Genomic DNA, 18,730 nt, shown 5'->3' with positions numbered 1-18,730 from the left:
GCAGAATGAGCTACCCGAGGAAGTGGTTGAGGCAGGTACATTAACAATATTTAAAAAGGTTTTTGAACAGGAACATCAATAGGGATGTTTTTAAGGTGATCTGAGCCAAACCTAGGCAAATGGGTTGGCATAGACCAGGTGGGTTGAAGGGCTTGTGTCCATGCACTGTACCTCTAAGACATATAGTGCCATTGAAATTTTGGACAAGAGCATTCAAGTGTATGAAGTAAGAGTAGTAGTCAGCACACAAGCCCAGCAGACAGCTCCAATGTTCAACAAGACTTTGGCTGGTCTGATTGTAATCTCACCTCTGTATTCCCTCCTAACTCCTGTCAGCTTTCACCCCCTCGCTAGCCTGACCAATCAGCTAAAGTCTGGCCTTCCAACGGAAGACCAGACTTGGGTCACACCAAAGAGGTAATGTGGTCCAAGGACAGGCAACCAGTGAGCTCAGACAGCAGAATCTCTGGCCCATTACCCTCTTCACCTTCCCCAACAACACTCTCTCAGTGGAGTCTTGGACATCCAGGCATGAAGTCTTCAGGACTGCTTTGGTAAACAAGAGACCATGGAACCTAACAGGGACCAGCACAGAATAGGCAAATCTGGCCCTTTGAGCCAAGCCACCCAGCAAATCTCAATTTAATCCTCATCTAATCACAGGACAATTTACAATGATCAATTATATTACCAACTGGTACGTCTTTGGACTGTGGGAGGAAACTGGAGTACCCAAACGAAACCCACACATTCCATAGGGAGGGCATAGAAACTTCTTACAGACTACACTGGAATTGAATTCTGAACTCCGACACCCCAGACAGCAATAGCATAATGCTAACTGGTATGATACTAAGGCACTATGGCTGTTGTAAAACAGGAGAATTTTTATCAGAAAGTAGCAGTGGGATTTTTTTTGCCCCAGGGCATATATCATGCTGTGTGGGTGGCGGGGGGAATCTCAGTAAAACCTATCGAAAATTGAAAGGCCTAGATAGAGTGGATATGAAGATGATGTTTACTATTGTGGGAGAGTCAAGAACCAGAGAGCACAGCCTCAGAATAGAGAGATGTGATTTAGAACACAGGTGAAGAGAAATTTCTTTAACCATAGGGTGGTGAATCTATAGAGCTGATTGCCATAGCTTTGGAGGCCAAGTAATTGAGCATATTTAAAGCAGAGGTTGATAGGTTCTTGATTACTCAGGGCATCAAAGGTCATGGGGACAAGGCAGGAGAATAGGCTTGAGAGGATAGTAAAATCAATCATGAGGGAATGACCAAGCAGTCTCAATGGGCTAAATGGCCTAATTCAGCTCCAATGTCTTATGGCCTTATGGTGAATCACCACACTATACCTCCAGGTTTTATTTATTGCTGTTGTGTGAAACTTATTTACTTTCTCTTCCTCTCCATTCTAGCAAAATATATTGGTTGTTATCTTGACACCACCAAGCAGAGGGCATTAAGGGGAACAGCATTCTTTGACTACAGAAAGATGACCATATTTCGTTGCCAGGATAACTGTGCTGAAAGGTAAGGTCATGGAATTCCATCTATCATTCTCTTTTTTGTTCATGCTCATGACGTGTACAGTACACAGTGGTCAATTTGTCTTGGTACTGTATCACCTGTACCTAATAAAGTGGCCACTGAGTGTATGTTTGTTGTCTTCTTCTGCTGTAGCCCATCCACTTCAAGGGTTGATGTGTTGTGTGTTCAGGGATGCTCTTCTGCACATCACTGTTATAACGCATGGTTATTTGAGTTACTGTCACTTTCCTATCAGCTTGACCCAGTCTGGTCATTCTCCTCTGATCCCTGTCATGTTTTCACCACTGAACTGTCGCTCACTGGATGTTTTGTTTTGTTTTTCACACCATTCTTTGTAAATTCTAGAGATTGTTGTGTGTGAAAATCACAGGTGATAAGCACTTTCTGAGATACTCAAACTGCCCCATCTGGCACCCAATCATTCCATACCAAAATCATTTAGATCACATTTCTTCACCATTCTGATGTTCGGTCTGAACAACAACTACACCTCTTGATGATGATTGCCACAATTTACTAACCCTATTCCATATGTCTTTGGAATGTGGGAGGAAACTGGAGTACCTGGAGGAATTCCATGTAGTCATGTGGAGAAAATACAAATTTTTTATAGGCAGTGGTGGGAATTGGACACCAATCACTGGTGCTATAAAACCTTACACTAGCCACTTTTCTACCAAGCCACCTCTCTCAAAACCCCCAGCATGATTTGGAGAATGTGCAAACTCCGCTCACACAGTAACTGAGCTAGGGACTGCATCCAACTCAGCTGAAGCTGTATGGTTGCAGCTCGATTTGCTGTGCCACAGTGTAACCCTGTTGACAGCCTTTCTTATTTGTATCTCCAGGGGCTATCAGTATGCTGGCCTGGAGTTTGGAGCTGAATGTTACTGTGGGCACAAAATCCAGGCCCAGAACACCAGTGACTCCGAATGCAGCATGGAATGTAAAGGGGAAAAGAGCAGCACATGTGGAGGCCCAAACCGGCTGTCTGTCTACCGACTGGAGCTGACCCATGAATCTGCCAGACGATGTAAGCCCAGTAACAAATGCTCAGCGCATTTCCCTCTATAGCACTGCAGTGTGAAACGTTCTCACACATAGTTTAGATATACATCAGCTTCTTAATCGAAGGCTATGCAAAGTGACATCACTTGTCTTTGAGTGGATTGGAACTGATTGGGCCAATCATGTCTAAAGATTTAGTAAATGGCGCGATTAAGAAGATTTGATGTGTAAAATTCAAATTGCATAACCAACCCCCAGCTGTTGCTGAATCAATTATTATTGCAAGACTTTGCAGTAGTTTTGGCCTTGATTTCTTTCGCTGCTGTTTACGAAATTTCAATTTACATGGACTATGTTTTGCTGTTTGCTCAGAAACAGAATCAAGATTATTATCATGAAATTTATTTTCATCTGCACAGCAGTACTGTGCAATACATATGTTAAAATACTGTAAGTTAAAATGAGAAATATAAAAATTTTAAGTAAGTAGTGAAAAAGAGTAAGGTAGTTAGTGTTCTTTCAAACTACAAACCCAGAAACCATTGGAAGAAAAGGAGTCTTCCTGTGCTGTTTCACTCTAACCAAAATCCATCAAGCTTTAATAGAAAATTTTTCCTGCATTGTACTCAATAGGGAAAAAAAATTTTCTGGAAACACTCAATAGGTCAAGCAGCATCTGTAGTTAATGTTTCAGATCAAAGATCTTCCCTCAAGATGAGCCAATATCTCACTCTATTCAAAATAATTAGTGGACAATTCTCAAGGTTGTATTATTTATATATACCTTGACAATAAAATGTACTTTGAACTTTGAAATATCCCCTTTGTCCTATCCAGACTTTCTCTTTCTCAGTTCTGACGAAGACTCTTCAACACAAGTTTCAATTTCTTCGCTGCACAGCTACTGCCTGACCTGATGAGTATCATTTCAGCTTCTTGCCATTTGCAGTTTTTTTTAAATTTTCAAATGAAATAATAGTTCACAACCAGATTTTTCTCCAACTAAACCCAAGTGCCAGAAAATAAAGGAAAGAACTACACAAGCAAAAATAAAACTAAAACTTAAACACATTTGCCTCAATATTTCAAAGTCAAAATCAATTTATCATCAAATTACATAATATGTTACCATATACCGGACAATCTTGAAATACAGGAAAATAAAGAAATACATTTTATAAAACATATATGTATAAATAAAGGCTGACAAGCACCCAATTTGCAAAAGAGGTACATTAAGCAAATAAAAAAAACTAACAAATACTGAGAATACGAGTTGTAGAGTCCTTGAAAGTGAATCTGAAGGTTATGTAATCAATTCAGGGCTGTGGTGACTGAAGTTACCTACACCAGTTCAGGAACGATCATTGTAGGGTAATAACTGTTTCTGAACCTGAGGTTCCTTTAACTCCTGCCTAATGGTAGTAGTGAGAAGAGAGCATGGCTTGAATGCTGGAGGTCTTAATGCTGCTTTCTTATGGCAGTGCTGCATGGGTGATTCATCTCTCAAGCACTGAAGAGGAAATGATTTTTGGAAAAAGTGATAAGAACTGTTAGAAGTAGGGACTAGTGGAGACAGAATCAGTACTAGTGAGAATAAAAGGAACTTGATGGGTACTAGAAATGTGGAACCTGGGATAAGTTGGATGCTCCTGCAGAGAGTCAATCTGGACTTTGTGTTCCTACTGACCTCTATCAGTCTGATTTGGGATCAAGTGGTGGAGAAGGGTGAGGATGACTCACTAATTCAGCAGAAAACACAGGAGTCATAAATGCGTCTAACTTTGTTCTTTAAGTGAGGCACACACCTATCACATGGTAGCGTGATGACATATGCAAATTGCGTATTTTTACATATAACCTGCAATAAATGATTTAAATGAGCAAGAATGTTAAATCAAACTGCATGCATAAACAAATAAACACACACACACACACACACACACACACACACACACACACGCACATACACACACACACACACACACACACACACACACACACATACACACAGGGGAGTTGCGTAGGAAGCGATCTCTGCAGAAAGCAGAAAGAGGGGGGAGGGAAAGATGTGTCATCTTGACAGACATGGATAGACATATCAGAATGGGAATGGGACGTGGAATTAAAATGTGTGGCCACTGGGAGATCCTGCTGGTGGACAGAGAACTCAGGTTGGAGGAACAACACGTTATATTCCGTCCGGGTAGCCTCCAACCTGATGGCATGAACATTGATTTTTCTAACTTCCATTAATGCCCCTCCTCCCCTTCTTACCCCATCCCTGATTTATTCCCCCCCTCCTTTTTTTCCTCTCTCTGCCCATCACTCTTTGCCAGTTCTCCATCTCCCTCTGGTGCTTCCCCCCCTCCTTCTTTCTTCCTAGGCCTCCCGTCCCATGATCCTTTCCCTTCTCCAGCTCTGTATCCCTTTTGCCAATCACTTTTCCAGCTTTTACCTTTATCCCTCTCCCTGTCTTCTCCTATCATTTTGGATTTCCCCCTCCCCCTCTTACTTTCAAATCTCTTAATATCTTTTCTTTCAGTTAGGCCCGAAACATCGACAGTGCTTCTTCCTATCGATGCTGTCTGGCCTGCTGCATTCCACCAGCATTTTGTGTGTGTTACTTTTAAACAGAGAGCAGTTTGGCAGAACAAATGGTAATACAATTGCGGCAGGGGCTCACATACATCAGACCAATGCCAGTTTAAGGGTGAAACATGCAGAAAATGCAAAAAAGTAGGACACATTATGTCAGGCAGACAAAAATAAATGGACTGCACAGGGAAGAGGAAAAGATAAAAAGTCAAGCAGCAGTTTCAATAAGACCACGAATCTGCATGCTGTTGATGAAAATCTGATAATGATGAGAGTGACACAGGACTGTGTAATCTTGAGATTTACATTGTGAGAATGAACAATAGACAAGCAATATGGCTTACACCAGAAGTGAACAGTTAGTTAATTACAATGGCATTGGACTCTGGCTCAGCTGTCTTAGTCATTCTTCGCAATGAACTTGAATGGCATTTCAAAGATAATGAACTGAAGTCTGCAGATATCCAGCTAAGAAATTATTCTGGAAAAAGGATAACTCTTGTGAGAATGACTTTTGTAACAGCAAAATACAACAACCAACAAGCCACTTTGGGCTTGTATGTGGTCAAAGCAGGAGGGCCAGCTTTGTAGCTGAAACAACTACAACTTGAATGAAGATCCATCCACTATTTGCATGCCACACCCCCTGCAATAAATTCAACTGAAAGTGAATTAAGATAGGTACTGGATGATGCCACAGCTGTCTCCATGCTGTACACTATGAACCATTGCCCAACAGAGGACAAGCAGATATTGGTGCCAGCCTCTGTGCCTCTGATTGGAAAATGTATTGGACCAAGAAAAGGATCATGTTGCTCAGAGGAATCATGATAGTGATGAAAGCAGTGATTTGACTACAACAGTTCTTGTAGACAACGTATCTAAGAAAGCTTCTGATACATTAATCAGGCAGTTACTTCTGAAATGTGGCTTTGTCTTAAGCTGGAAGATAGTTCAATGAACTTTGGGAAAGTTGCAAGCATTTGGCTTTTTTGAATACTGTATAAAGAACCAGAATCCACTGTACGTGCATTAAGATTATTGCATGAACTTCAAGTGGGAGACAAAAAGCTGCCTGTAAAAGTAGATGCAAAGACCAATGCCCAGCTGGATGAATGGAAAGCCAAAAAGAATGGAGTCAATGGAGATATGAAAACAGATGATTCGTTGGGTGATATTATAGATGAGGAAACCAAGAGGAGAGATCAGATTGTAAAGGAAGTAATAGAAGGACTAATAGGAGAACCTGAGTTTGTTTTCACAGCCACGAGTCTCACCTGCCAAGCAGAGTGACCTCCCTTGTCAGAAAAGGCTTTATTCCACAAGAGTAAGAAGTCCTCCACAGAGATTAAATCATTAGGCCTGAATGGGATTATCTGAAAAATTATTATGCTGTTGAAGTCTGCGTAGTAATTGTATTATATAGTATATTGTGTGTATAGTTGAGATGCATTCTATATTGTGTTGGAGTTTATCACTAAGTAGGGAGTAGGGTTGTGTATTTAATATTTCAGTAATATTTGAATAGTCTTGTGTATATTATATATGTAGTTGATTAAGTATTCTTTTTTGTTTAAATAGTTCATTACGGGTTATATATAAAAATTCATGAAATACATGCGTAATCCCGTTACTACATGATATGTGTGTGCCTTGCTTTAAGTAAAAAAAATGAAGTTAGGCTCACATCTCAAACTCCTGTGTCTTCCTTTTAATTAGTTTAATGTTTTGAAGTTACAAAACATGACATATGGGACTTTCCATATTTAGAAATGAGTAATGAAATGCCATATGAAGCACACAGATCATCACTGTTTTGTTGTGAATTTTAAGCAAAACATGTTTTGAAGTGTTTTCCATTTCTGAAAGTTTTCACAAAGTGACTGAAAATAAACCAAGTTCTTGTTTGCTTAATTAGAGTGCATTCTCTTCAAATGTTCAAGGAACCTGGACTATATCATTGCCTCTTTTGAAAAATCTAAAGACAGCAGACACACTGGCTGCTGTCAGTTGCTTGATGCTGGTATGAATCTATATTTCAGATACTCCACAGTGTACTGTCTAAACTTCTTTTCCATTTGGTCTGCTTCTGCCATTTTCATTATGGATTAACAAGCACAGTCAATTGGCAATTGTTTAAGTCCAACCTCAGGCACCACGATCAATAAAGAAGAAAGTTATGACATCCTAATTGGCATGTTTTGTAACTTCAAAGCATTAAACTAATTCAAAGGAGGGCACAGAAGTCTGAAGTGTGAGTCTGACTTTGTGTTTTTCTTTAAGGCACATACATATCATATGGTAGTGTGCAGACATTTGCAATTCCCGTAGTTTTACATGTAACCATTATGATTTACATAAACAACAAAGAATGCTTAATCAAACTATGTATTTACTAAATTACTCAAATATTATTGAAATAATAAATACACAACACTCTTCACTGCTTAGTTCTAAATTCCAATGCAATGAAGAATGCACCTCAACTATATAAACTGTATATTATATAAAACAACTACCACATACAGACATCCACAGCATAATAAATTCTAAATTGTCACATTCAGGCTTAAATATTTAATTGCTGTGGAGGATTTCTTATTCTTGAGATAGCATCTTTCCTGATAAGGGGAATCACTCTATTTAGCAGGTGAAACTTTTGGCTATGAAACAACCTCAGGCTCTGGGACCTCCTCTGAGATGGCTGTAGGAGATGACTTTCAGATTGCAGGAAGTGGGTCTGCCACCTTTTCTCTCCAGCAATTGATCTGCTCTTCTCAACTGATCAATAGGTTTCCTCCAGATGATATCTGTTGCAATTTCCATTGTGGTCTAGATCTGTCCTTAATCTTTCCAAATACCCACTTTTGATCACCTCTGTAGTCCCTCACCAGAACAGCATGTCTATGATTGATCCTCCTTGTTTGATGAGCTTTCATTTTGTCTCAGCTGTTTGTCCTGCACACTCCTCTGAGATTGGGTTTGAGGCGATCCAAGCGCGACAGCCCTGGAACAGCATTGCTGCTGATTTGTTGGTTGTGGCGTGTGCTGCATTGTGATATGCAAGGAGGAAATTGGCAAGCTGCTGATTCAGTGTCAGTGTAGTGTGTTATATTGACATTGCTCGCAGTGTGTTCTTTAAACTCTTGACAAACCTTTCTGCCAAGCCATTCGCAACAAAAACCATTCAGGAAAGTCTGAAACTGTTCTGCCACAAACTGTGGTTCTTTCTCACTGACTAAGTGTTCTAGAACACCAGTCCTTGAGAAAAAGTTTCTCAACACATCAACAATATGTGAGGTTGTGGTGGAGGCTATTGGGAAAACTTGTAGCTGCATAGGCTACTATCAAGAAATTTGTGCCCATGAATGGTCCGTCAAAATCCACATGAATCCTCTGCCAGGGTAATGCAGGCCATTCCCAGGTTTGGAGAGGCATTGCTCTTAGCATCTTCTGGACATGTTGGCATCCTGCACGGTGCACAGCAAACTGCTCAATCTGCTGATCTCTTCTGGGCCACTAGACAAAGCTTCGAGCCAACTCAAAAATGAAAATTTGAACCTCTCCTAGATGATGAGCATATAGCTCCTCCCAACATTTTGCCTCTCAGCTTGGATGATACTACAACTCTCAATCCCTGCATAAGGCAACCTCTGTCAAGGGCAAGTTCATCTCAGTGCTGGTAAAAACAATGGAACTGGAGTTTCTGCTGCCATTTTGGGTGGTTATGTAGACCTGAGTCAGTGTGAGGTCTTTTCATGTTTCCTTTTGGATCATCTCTGCCATAATAGAGAGATTTTTGATTTGTGTTGGGGAGAATATGTCAAGAGGTGTGTCTTTTTTGTACATTTTTCCACTATTTCCTTTTCCATGGGTAAACAAGGCATTTCCATGATTATTTGTCCTCTTGAATTCAGTCTTTTAATTGTGTCCTCCAAGAAACAGAACCCATCTGTCCATTCACACTGCTGCAGTTAATGGAACACACTTGTGTGGATTGAAAATAGACACTATCAGTTATGAGGGTAAACTCTCTCCCATGCAAGTATTGGTTAAAATGTTTTACACCCCAAACCAGACTCAAGGTCTTTCTGTCAATCTGTGCATAATTTTTCTCTGCATTAGTAAGGAGCGTAATGCAAAGACTATGGGGTGCTCACTTCCATCACTCATAACATGTGACATTACTGCACCTATACAGGTGAGGTGTCACAGGCAAGTTTCAGTGGATGATGTTGCTCATAATATGTGAGTATAATGTCACCATTTCCTTTACCCTTTTGAAAGCCACTTCACACTGCTTTGTCTATTGCCATTTCTTCTGCAGTAAAGAGTTCAAGGAATGGATAACATCAGCCAGGCTTGGCAGGAACCTGTTATAGTCGTCGACAAATCCTAAAAAAAAACTTCAACTGTGACACATCTTTTGTCCTTGGGACATCCATCACTGCTTGACCTTTTTCAGCAGATTTGTGTATCAATAGTGCTTTATCTACAGAGCTCCCACTTGCTCTGTGTCTATAATCTTCTAATTTTTTTAACAGTGTCTTGAGATTTTGGAGATGTCCTTGTCATCCTTACTGGTAACAATGATGTCATCCAGGTAACACTGAGGGCCTGGGCAGCCTTGCATCACCTGGTCCATAGCTTTTTACCATAGTGCAAGTGCAGAGGCTACTCCAAAAATAAGCCTATTCTAGTATTAAAACCTTTTGTGAGAGTTTATGGTGAGGAACACTTTGGACTCTTCTTCCATTTCTATCTGCAAGTATGCCTCAGCTAAGACCACATTGTCGAAGAGTTAACCTCCAGAAAGGTTTACAAATGTATCCTCTATCCTGTGCAGAGGGTATTGATCTGCTTTCAGTACTGGGTTGTCGATCATGACCTTAAAATCACCACAGATTCTCGTAGTGAATAGCCTCCACTGGTTGCTTTATTTAGAAGCTGTCATTGCCAGATTCCAGTATTTTCTCACACACACACACACACACACTCACTCTGTCTCTGTTTCTTTCTTTCTCTTCTCTGGCCACCATCACCTCATCTTCAACATAGATGTCCAAAGTCCAGTCTCTATACTGTGCATCAGGAAGACTGTAGGACATTTCATTTTTCTGGAACATACATCCAATCAATTTCCCTCTCCTACATCTATTTGAACTTGTTCTTGGGCTTAGCAACTTTCCTTTGGATTCCACTAATTTCCAACAGATCAATGATGTGGCCATAGGCCCTCACATCTGGCCCAGTTATATCCTCCTTTTCATTGACTCAAGCCCAGACCTATGCTGACACCACTCATGACTTCAATTTCCACTCTCAAAGTCTATCTCTAAATAATACTTTGAAACTTAGATGAGGTGAAAGTTCTTCATATAGAGACTCATGAATCTTTGAAATTGTCTATCTCAGCAAGCGGTCATTTTTTCATTCCAAGGCAGATTTAGGGATATCAGGGAATTAAGGTAATTGGGAATCGGGCAGGAAATGATGTTTGATGAGATCAGCCATTAACTTGTTTAAGTTGCTACAGTGAACTTGAGGGGCCAAATAGCCTCCTCCTGCACCTATTTTTAATTTTCTTTTAATTGATCTGAGTATGAAAGTCTCATTAAGCCACTGAAAAATTAAAAATTAAAAGTTATTTCGAAACACTAGAAATTTAATTAAATGTCAATTTATGCTAAATCTTTTATTATGAATGAAAACAATTGCATTATGGTTTACCGACTTATGTGAAGTCCCATCTGCATTCATGATACAGAAACAGCAGAGCTTAAATCACTTATACCGTATTATGTATTCTTGAAGATCAAATGTGCTGATGAACTTTGCCTGGAGACTTGAAAGAGTTATCCAAAAAATCCATACATAATTTAATGTTAATAATTACAGTTACTTTCCTAATGATAATCTTGCACTCTTTCATAATTATTTTTTAATTATTCTTACATTCATTAACGAATTATCATTCAGTTCCACTTTCCCCTCAGTGTTATTAGTCTGATGTTACTGCTTCTGTTATGGGGTTAACTACTGGCTGATACTCCATGGCTGTACATGTTCACTCTTGGTTGTTTATTCTTGATGTACTGGATGTTAAAAGGGGAAATGCTGAATGTTCTGTTTAATTGCAGTTACATATCAAGCAAATAGAATGTGCACAGATTAATATTGTACATAGGCAATGTCCTTTTTTTAATTTGGGAAAGATTTGTACCAGAAATGATCCCTGTAGTCTTAATTCCATTTTCATTCAAATTAAACCACATACTTCATACATCATTGTTTCAATAACCTTCAGTTGAGTTTCAAGAATATCTCCTCATCAAAGCATTAGACCTTAAGACCAAAGGATACACAGTAGGACCAGAATTACACTTTTGCCATTGAACCTGCTCTACCACTCTGTCATGGCTAATTTATTATATCCCTCAACCGCATTCTCCTGTCTTTTCCTGGTAACCTTTGACTTCTTTACTAACCAAGAAACTATCAAACTCTGGTTGAAATATACCTAATCATTTGGCCTCCACAGCCATCAGTGGCAACGGATTCTACAGATTTATCACCCACTGGCTAAAGAAAATCCTTCTCATCTCTGTTTTAGAGGGATGTCCTTCTACTCTGATGCTATGTCCTCTGGTCCTAAAACTCCACTAATATAGGAAACATCTTCTCCACATCCACTCTATCCAGGCCTTTCAATATTTGATAGGTTTCAATGAGATCACTCCTCAATTGTCTAAATTCTGGTGAATACAGAGTCAGAGCCATCAAACGCTCCTCATATATTAACCCTTTCTTTTGCAGGATCATATTCGCAAACCTCCTCTACACCCTCTCCAATGCCAACCCAATCAAGGAGCCAAAAATTGTTCACAATACTTCAAGTGTGGACTGACCAATACTTTGTTGCATCTGCAGTTTTCATCACCATATTCAGACACACAGCTTTCTCATTTACAGACTATCTTTTATGATGTCACCACATCAATGCCAAAATCCAGATCATGAACAAAGCGGATGAGCTTAGAGCATGAATCAGTACTTGGAGCTATGATGCTGTGGCCATTACAGAGACTTGGATGGCTCAGGGGCAGGAATGGCTACTTAGAGTGCCAGGCTTTAGTTGTTTCAGAAAGGACAGGGAGGAAGACAAATGAAGTGGGGCATGGCACTGCTGATCTGAGAGGTGAGGGCACAGCTGCAAAAAAGGAGGAAGTTGTGGAGGGATTGGCTACTGAGTCTCTGTGGTGGAAGTTAGACACAGGAAGGGGTCAATAACTCTACTGATGTTTTTTATAGACCACCCAATAGTAACAGGGACATCAAGGAGCAGACAGGGAGACAGATTCTGGAACATTGCAGTAATAACATGGTTGTGGTGATGGAGGATTTTAATTTCCCCAATATTGATTGGCATCTCCCTCAAGCGAGGTGTTTAGATGGGGTGGAGTTTCTTAGGTGTGCTCAGGAAGGTTTCTTGACACTATATGTAGATAAGCCAACTAGAGGAGAGGCTGTACTTGATCTGGTATTGGGAAATGAACCTGCTCAGGTGTCAGGTCTCTCAGTGGGAGAGCATTTTGGAGATAGTGATCATAATTCTATCTCCTTCATAGCATTGGAGAGGGATAAGAACAGACAAGTTAGGAAAGTGTTTAATTGGAGTAAGAGGAAATATGAAGCTATTAGGCAGGAACTTGGAAGCATAAATTGAGAACAGATGTTCTCAGGGAAATGTATGGCAGAAATGTGGCAAATGTTCAGGGGCTATTTGAGTGGCATTCTGCACAGGTACATTCTAATGAGACAGGGAAAGGATGGTAGGGTACAGGAACTGTGGTGCACAAAGGCAGTTGAAAATCTAGTCAAGAAGAAAGAAAAGCTTATGAAAGGTTCAAAAAACTAGGTAATGATAGAGATCTAGAAGATTAGAAGGTTAGCAGGAAGGAGCTTAAGAATGAAGTTAGGAGAGGCAGAAGGGACCATGAGAAGGCCTTGGCAAGCAGGATTATGGAAAACCCCAAGGCATTCTACTAGTATGTGAAGAACAAGAGGATAAGACGTGTGACAGTGAAAAAGTGTGTATGGAACTGGAGGAGGTAGTGGAAATTTGTAATGAATACTTCGCTTCAGTATTCACTACGGACAAGGATCTTGGGTGATTGTAGGGATTACTTACAGTGGACTGAAAAGCTTGAGCATACAGACATTAAGAAAGAGGATGTGCTGGAGTTTTTGGAAAGCATCAAGTTAGATAAGTCACCAGGACCAGATGAGATATCACTCAGGTTACTGTGGGAGGTGAGGGAGGAGATTGCTGAGCCTCTGGCAATGATCTTTGCATCATCAATGGGAATGAGTGAGGTTCTGGAGGATTGGAGAGTTGCAGATGTTGTTCTCTAGTTCAAGAAAGGGGGTAGAGATAACCCAGGAAATTATAGACCAGTGAGTCTTACTTCAGTGGTTGGTAAGTTGATGGAGAAGATCCTGGGAGGCAGGACTTATGAATATTTGGAGAGGCATAATGTGATTAGGAATAGTCAGCAGGCTTTGTCAAAGGCTGGTTGTGCCTTACAAGCCTGATTGAAATTTTTGAGGATATAACTAAACACATTGATGAAGGTAGAGCAGTGGATGTAGTGTATATGGATTTCAGCAAGACATTTGATAAGTTACGCCATGCAAGGCTTATTGAGAAAGTAAAGAGGCATGGGATCCAATGGAACATTGCTCTGTGGATCTAGAACTGGCTTCCACACAGAAGGCAAGGAGTGGTTGTAGATGGGTCATATTCTGCATGGAGGTCAGTGACCAGTGGTGTGCTTCAGGGATCTGTTCTGGGACCCCCTCTCTTTGTGATTTTTATAAATAACTTAGATGATGAAGTGAAGAGATATTTAGTAAATTTGCTGATGACACAGAGGTTGGGGCTGTTGTGGATAGTGTGGAGGGCTGTCAGAGGTTACAGCAGGACATTGATAGGATGTAAAACTGGGCTGAGAAATGGCAGATGGAGTTAACCCAGATAAGTGTGAGGTTGTTCATTTTGGTAGGTCAAATATGATGGCAGAAAATAGTATTAATGGTAAGACTCTTGGCAGTGTGGAGGATCAGAGGGATCCTAGGTCCATATCTATAGGACACTCAAAGCTGCTGCGCAGGTTGACTGTGTGGTTAAGAAGGCGTTCATCAACCGTGGGATTGAGTTCAAAAGCTGAGAGGTAATGTTACAGCTGTATAGTACACTGGGCAGATCCCACTTGGATTACTGTGCTCAGTTCTGGTCACCTCACTACAGGAAGGATGTGGAAACTATAGAAAGGGTGCAGAGGAGATTTACAAGGATGTTGCCTGGATTGGTGAGCATGCCTTATGGGAATAGGTTGAGTGAACTTGACCTTTTCTTCTTGGAGCAATGTAAGATGAGAACTGACCTGATAGAGGTGTAAAAGATGATGAGAAACATTTATTGGGTGGATAGTCAGAGGCTTTTTCCCAGGGCTGAAAAGGCTAACACAAGAGGATACAGTTTTAAGGTCCTTGGAAGCAGGTACAGAGGAGATGTCAGGGGTAAGTTTTTTAAGCAGAGAGTGGTGAGTGCGTGGAATGGGCTGCAGGCGATGGTGGTGGAAGCTGATATATTATGGTCTTTGAAGAGACTCCTGTAAAAGTACATAGCTTAGAAAAATTAAAGGGATATGGGTAATCCGAGACAATTTCTAAAGTAAGTATATGTTTGGCACAGCACTGTGGGCTGAAGAGCCTGTACTGTGCTGTAGGTTTTCTATGTTCCTATGTTTCTATCTTGATTTATATATCTTTCTAGGACTTTGGTCCTTTATATTTCACAGTCTCATCCAGCTCCATTGAATGCAACCTCATGCCTCACCTGTTCATGCTGCCGTACCCACAAGTGGCAGTCTTCATTCTGAGTACATGGCATTAGCAAGTCATATTGCAGCTATATAAACTCTAGTTAGGCCACATTTGGAGTATTGTGTGCAGTTCTGGCTGCTGCATTATAGAAAAGAAGTGGTAGCTTTGGAGAGGGTGCAGAAGTGGTTCAATTGGATGTTGCTGGGATGAAAGAGTATTAGCTATAAGGTAAAGATGAAGAAAGTTGGAACTTCTTTTCTGTGCAGCAGATTTAAGGGTGATCTGATAGAAATATGTAAAATTATGAGAGGATGAGATGAGGTGAATAGACAGAGCCTTTATCCCAGGGTGGAATTAGGGTTTAAGATGAGTGTAGGAAAGTTTAGAGGAGTTTTATGAAGCAGACTTTTTTTTAAATCCTGGAACACACTGCCAGGAGAGGTGTGACTGCAAATATGATAACAATGTTCAAGTCAAGTCAAGTCAACTTTTATTGTCATTTCGACCATAACTGCTGGTACAGTGCATAATAAAAATGAGACAACATTTTTCAGGACTACGGTTTACATGACACAGTACAAAAAACTAGATTGAACTACGTAATAAAAAAAACATAGAGAAAGCTATACTAGACTACAGACCTACACTAGACTGCATAAAGTGCACAAAAACAGTGCAGGCATTACAATAAATAATAAACAGGACAGTAGGACAAGGTGTCAGTCCAGGCTTTGGGTATTGAGGAGTCTGATAGCTTGGGGGAAGAAACTGTTACATAGTCTGGCCGTGAGAACCCGAATGTTTCGGAGCCTTTTCCCAGACGGCAGGAGGGAGAAGAGATTGTATGAGGGGTGCATGGAGTCCTTCAGAATGCTGTTTCCTTTTCGGATACAGCGTGTAGTGTAAATGTCCGTGATAGCGGGAAGAGAGACCCTGATGATCTTCTCAGCTGACCTCACTATCCGCTGCAGGGTCTTGTGATCCAAGTCGGTGCAATTTCCGAACCAGGCAGTGATGCAGCTGCTCAGGATGCTCTCAATACAACCCCTGTAGAATGTGATGAGGATGGGGGGTGGGAGATGGAGTTTCCTCAGCCTTCACAGAAAGTAGAGATGCTGCTGGGCTTTCTTTTCTATGGAGCTGGTGTTGAGGGACCAGGTGAGATTCTCCGCCAGGTGAACACCAAGAAATTTGGTGCTCTTAACGATCTCTACCGAGGAGCCGTCGATGTTCAGTGGGGAGTGGTCGCTCTGTGCCCTCCTGAAGTCAACAACCATTTCTTTTGTTTTGTTCACATTCAGAAACAGGTTGTTGGCTCTGCACCAGTCCGTTAGCCGCTGCACCTCCTCTCTGTAAGCTGACTCGTTGTTCTTGCTGATGAGGCCCACCACGGTTGTGTCATCGGCGATGGTATGGTTCAAGCTGTGTGTTGCAGCACGGTCATGGGTCAGCAGAGTGAACAACAGTGGACTGAGCACACAGCCCTGGGGGGCCCCCATGCTCAGTGTGATGGTGTTGGAGATGCTGCTCCCGATCCAGACTGACTGAGGTCTCCCAGTCAGGAAGTCTAGGATCCGGTTGCAGAGGGAGGTGTTCAGGCCCAATAGGCTCAGCTTTCCAATCAGTTTCTGAGGGATGATTGTGTTGAATGCTGAACTAAAGTCTATGAACAGCATCTGAACGTATGTGTCTTTTTTGTCCAGGTGGGTTAGGGCCAGGTGGAGGGTGGTGGCAATGGCATCACCTGTTGAGCGGTTGGGACGGTACGCAAACTGCAGGGGGTCCAGTGAGGGGGACAGCAGGGTCTTGATGTGCCTCATGACGAGCCTCGTGAAACACTTCATGATGATGGATGTGAGTGCAACGGGACGGTAGTCATTGAGGCAGGACACTGAAGACTTCTTCGGCACGGGGACGATGGTTGTGGCCTTGAAGCACATTGGAATGGTGGCGCTGCTCAGGGAGATGTTGAAGATGTCAGTAAGGACATCTGCTAGCTGGTCTGCACATCCTCTGAGCACTCTACCAGGGATGTTGTCTGGTCCAGCAGCCTTCCGTGGGCTGACCCTGCACAGGGTTCTTCTCACATCGGCCATGGAGAGACACAGCACCTGATCATTCGTAGGAGGAGTAGACTTCCTCACTGCCACGTCATTTTCCATCTCAAACCGGGCGTAGAAGTTATTCAGCGCATTTGGGAGGGAGGCATCACCTGCACAGTCAGGTGATGTTGTCTTGTAATTGGTGATGTCCTGGATGCCCTTCCACATGCACCGCATGTCGCCACTGTCCTGTAAGTGGCTGTAGATTAGCTGGGCATGTGCACGCTTTGCCCCTCTGATGGCCCGGGACAGTTTGGCCCTTGCTGTTGTTAGAGCTGCATTGTCGCCTTCTCTGAAGGTGGAGTCGCGGGTCCTCAGCAGCGCACGCACCTCCGCGGTCATCCATGGCTTCTGGTTAGCGCGTTTAGAGATGGTCTTGGACAGAGTAACATCATCAATGCACTTGCTGATGTAGCTGGTCACTGATGCTGTGTACTCCTCTAAGCTGGTAGAGTCGCCATCGGTTGCAGCCTCCCTGAACAGCCAGTCAGTGTGCTCAAAGCAGTCTTGAAGACCAGAAATGGCTCCTGCTGGCCAGGTTTTCACTTGCTTCTGAACTGGTCTGGAGCGTCTGTATGCTGGGATTAGCATAACAGAGATGTGGTCTGAGTATCCAAGGTGGGGGCAGGACTCTGCCCGGTACGTGTTGGGGATGTTTGTGTAAACCAGGTCCAATGCGTTCTCCCCCCTCATTGCAAAGTCCACATACTGATGGAATTTGGGGAGCACTGACTTAAGGTTCGCATGGTTAAAATCACCGGTGACAATAAACAGACCATCAGGATGTGCGTTCTGCAGTTCGCTAATAGCCCCGTACAGTTCACAGAGCGCCTCCTTAGCATTAGCGCTGGGGGGGGAATGTAGACACCGACTATAAGGACAGAGGTGAATTCCTGTGGCAAATAAAATGGTCTGCATCGAACTGCCACAAACTCCACTGATGATGAGCAGTGTCTGGAAACCAGCACGGAGTTCTAACACCATTCCGTGTTGATGTAAACACATACACCACCACCACGAGTCTTACTGGACGACTGCTGCATCTCTGTCCGAACGAAACAAAGATAGCCTGTCGAGCTGGATGGAAGCATCTGAAATCCCATCAGTGAGCCACGTCTCTGTGAAGACAAACACGGAGCAAACTCTGTACTCCCACCGAGTATTATGTTGGAGTTGGATGTAGTCCATTTTATTGTCCAGGGAGCGGACATTGGAGAGCAGAATGGACAGGAGAGTCGGCCGGCTAGGGTTTGCTTTTAGCCTGGCACGGACCCCTGCCCGTTTACCTTGCTTCTGCTTCTTCACACATCGCTTTTGATGTCTCCATCTCCGGCTCCCAGCATCAGGCAAGTCCAAGGATAGTAGGCCCGTTCCCCTCAGCAAGCCGACGTCGCGTAACTAAGCCAGCAGATCTTTGTGAAGGTTTGTTTTTGGTCGATCTCTGTATTGTAGTAATATCTGGCAATGGTAGATAGCCGCTCTGTTATTCATGTGCCCTAATTGAAAGTTGTGTATCAAACTTAAAATAGAAAATTAAATTAAAGTAACAGCAGGTCTGAAAGGCCACTGCTGCCGTGCCA

At 42.2% G+C, this 18,730-nt stretch overlaps 1 protein-coding gene across 10 annotated transcripts in view; it reads left to right on the top strand.

The window, feature by feature from the left end:
- The window catches only part of LOC132404288 (sialate:O-sulfotransferase 2-like), a 530,890-nt gene that overhangs the window by 389,754 nt on the left and 122,406 nt on the right, over window positions 1–18,730 (top strand). For all 10 annotated transcript variants that reach the window (XR_009515484.1, XR_009515487.1, XR_009515486.1 and 7 more), the window contains exons 3-4: window positions 1,422–1,536; window positions 2,403–2,587. Coding sequence is in view for 6 of the 10 variants with exons in the window: in XM_059988464.1 (XP_059844447.1) it covers window positions 1,422–1,536; window positions 2,403–2,587 (300 nt within the window). In the remaining 4 variants the exon portion in view is untranslated. The remainder of the gene's footprint in view (window positions 1–1,421; window positions 1,537–2,402; window positions 2,588–18,730) is intronic.

The sequence above is a fragment of the Hypanus sabinus genome, chromosome 13 (assembly GCF_030144855.1).
Source record: "Hypanus sabinus isolate sHypSab1 chromosome 13, sHypSab1.hap1, whole genome shotgun sequence".
NCBI lineage: Eukaryota > Metazoa > Chordata > Chondrichthyes > Myliobatiformes > Dasyatidae > Hypanus > Hypanus sabinus.
Note: the sequence above shows the minus strand (reverse complement) of the source record. Positions and strands in the feature narration are given on the sequence as shown.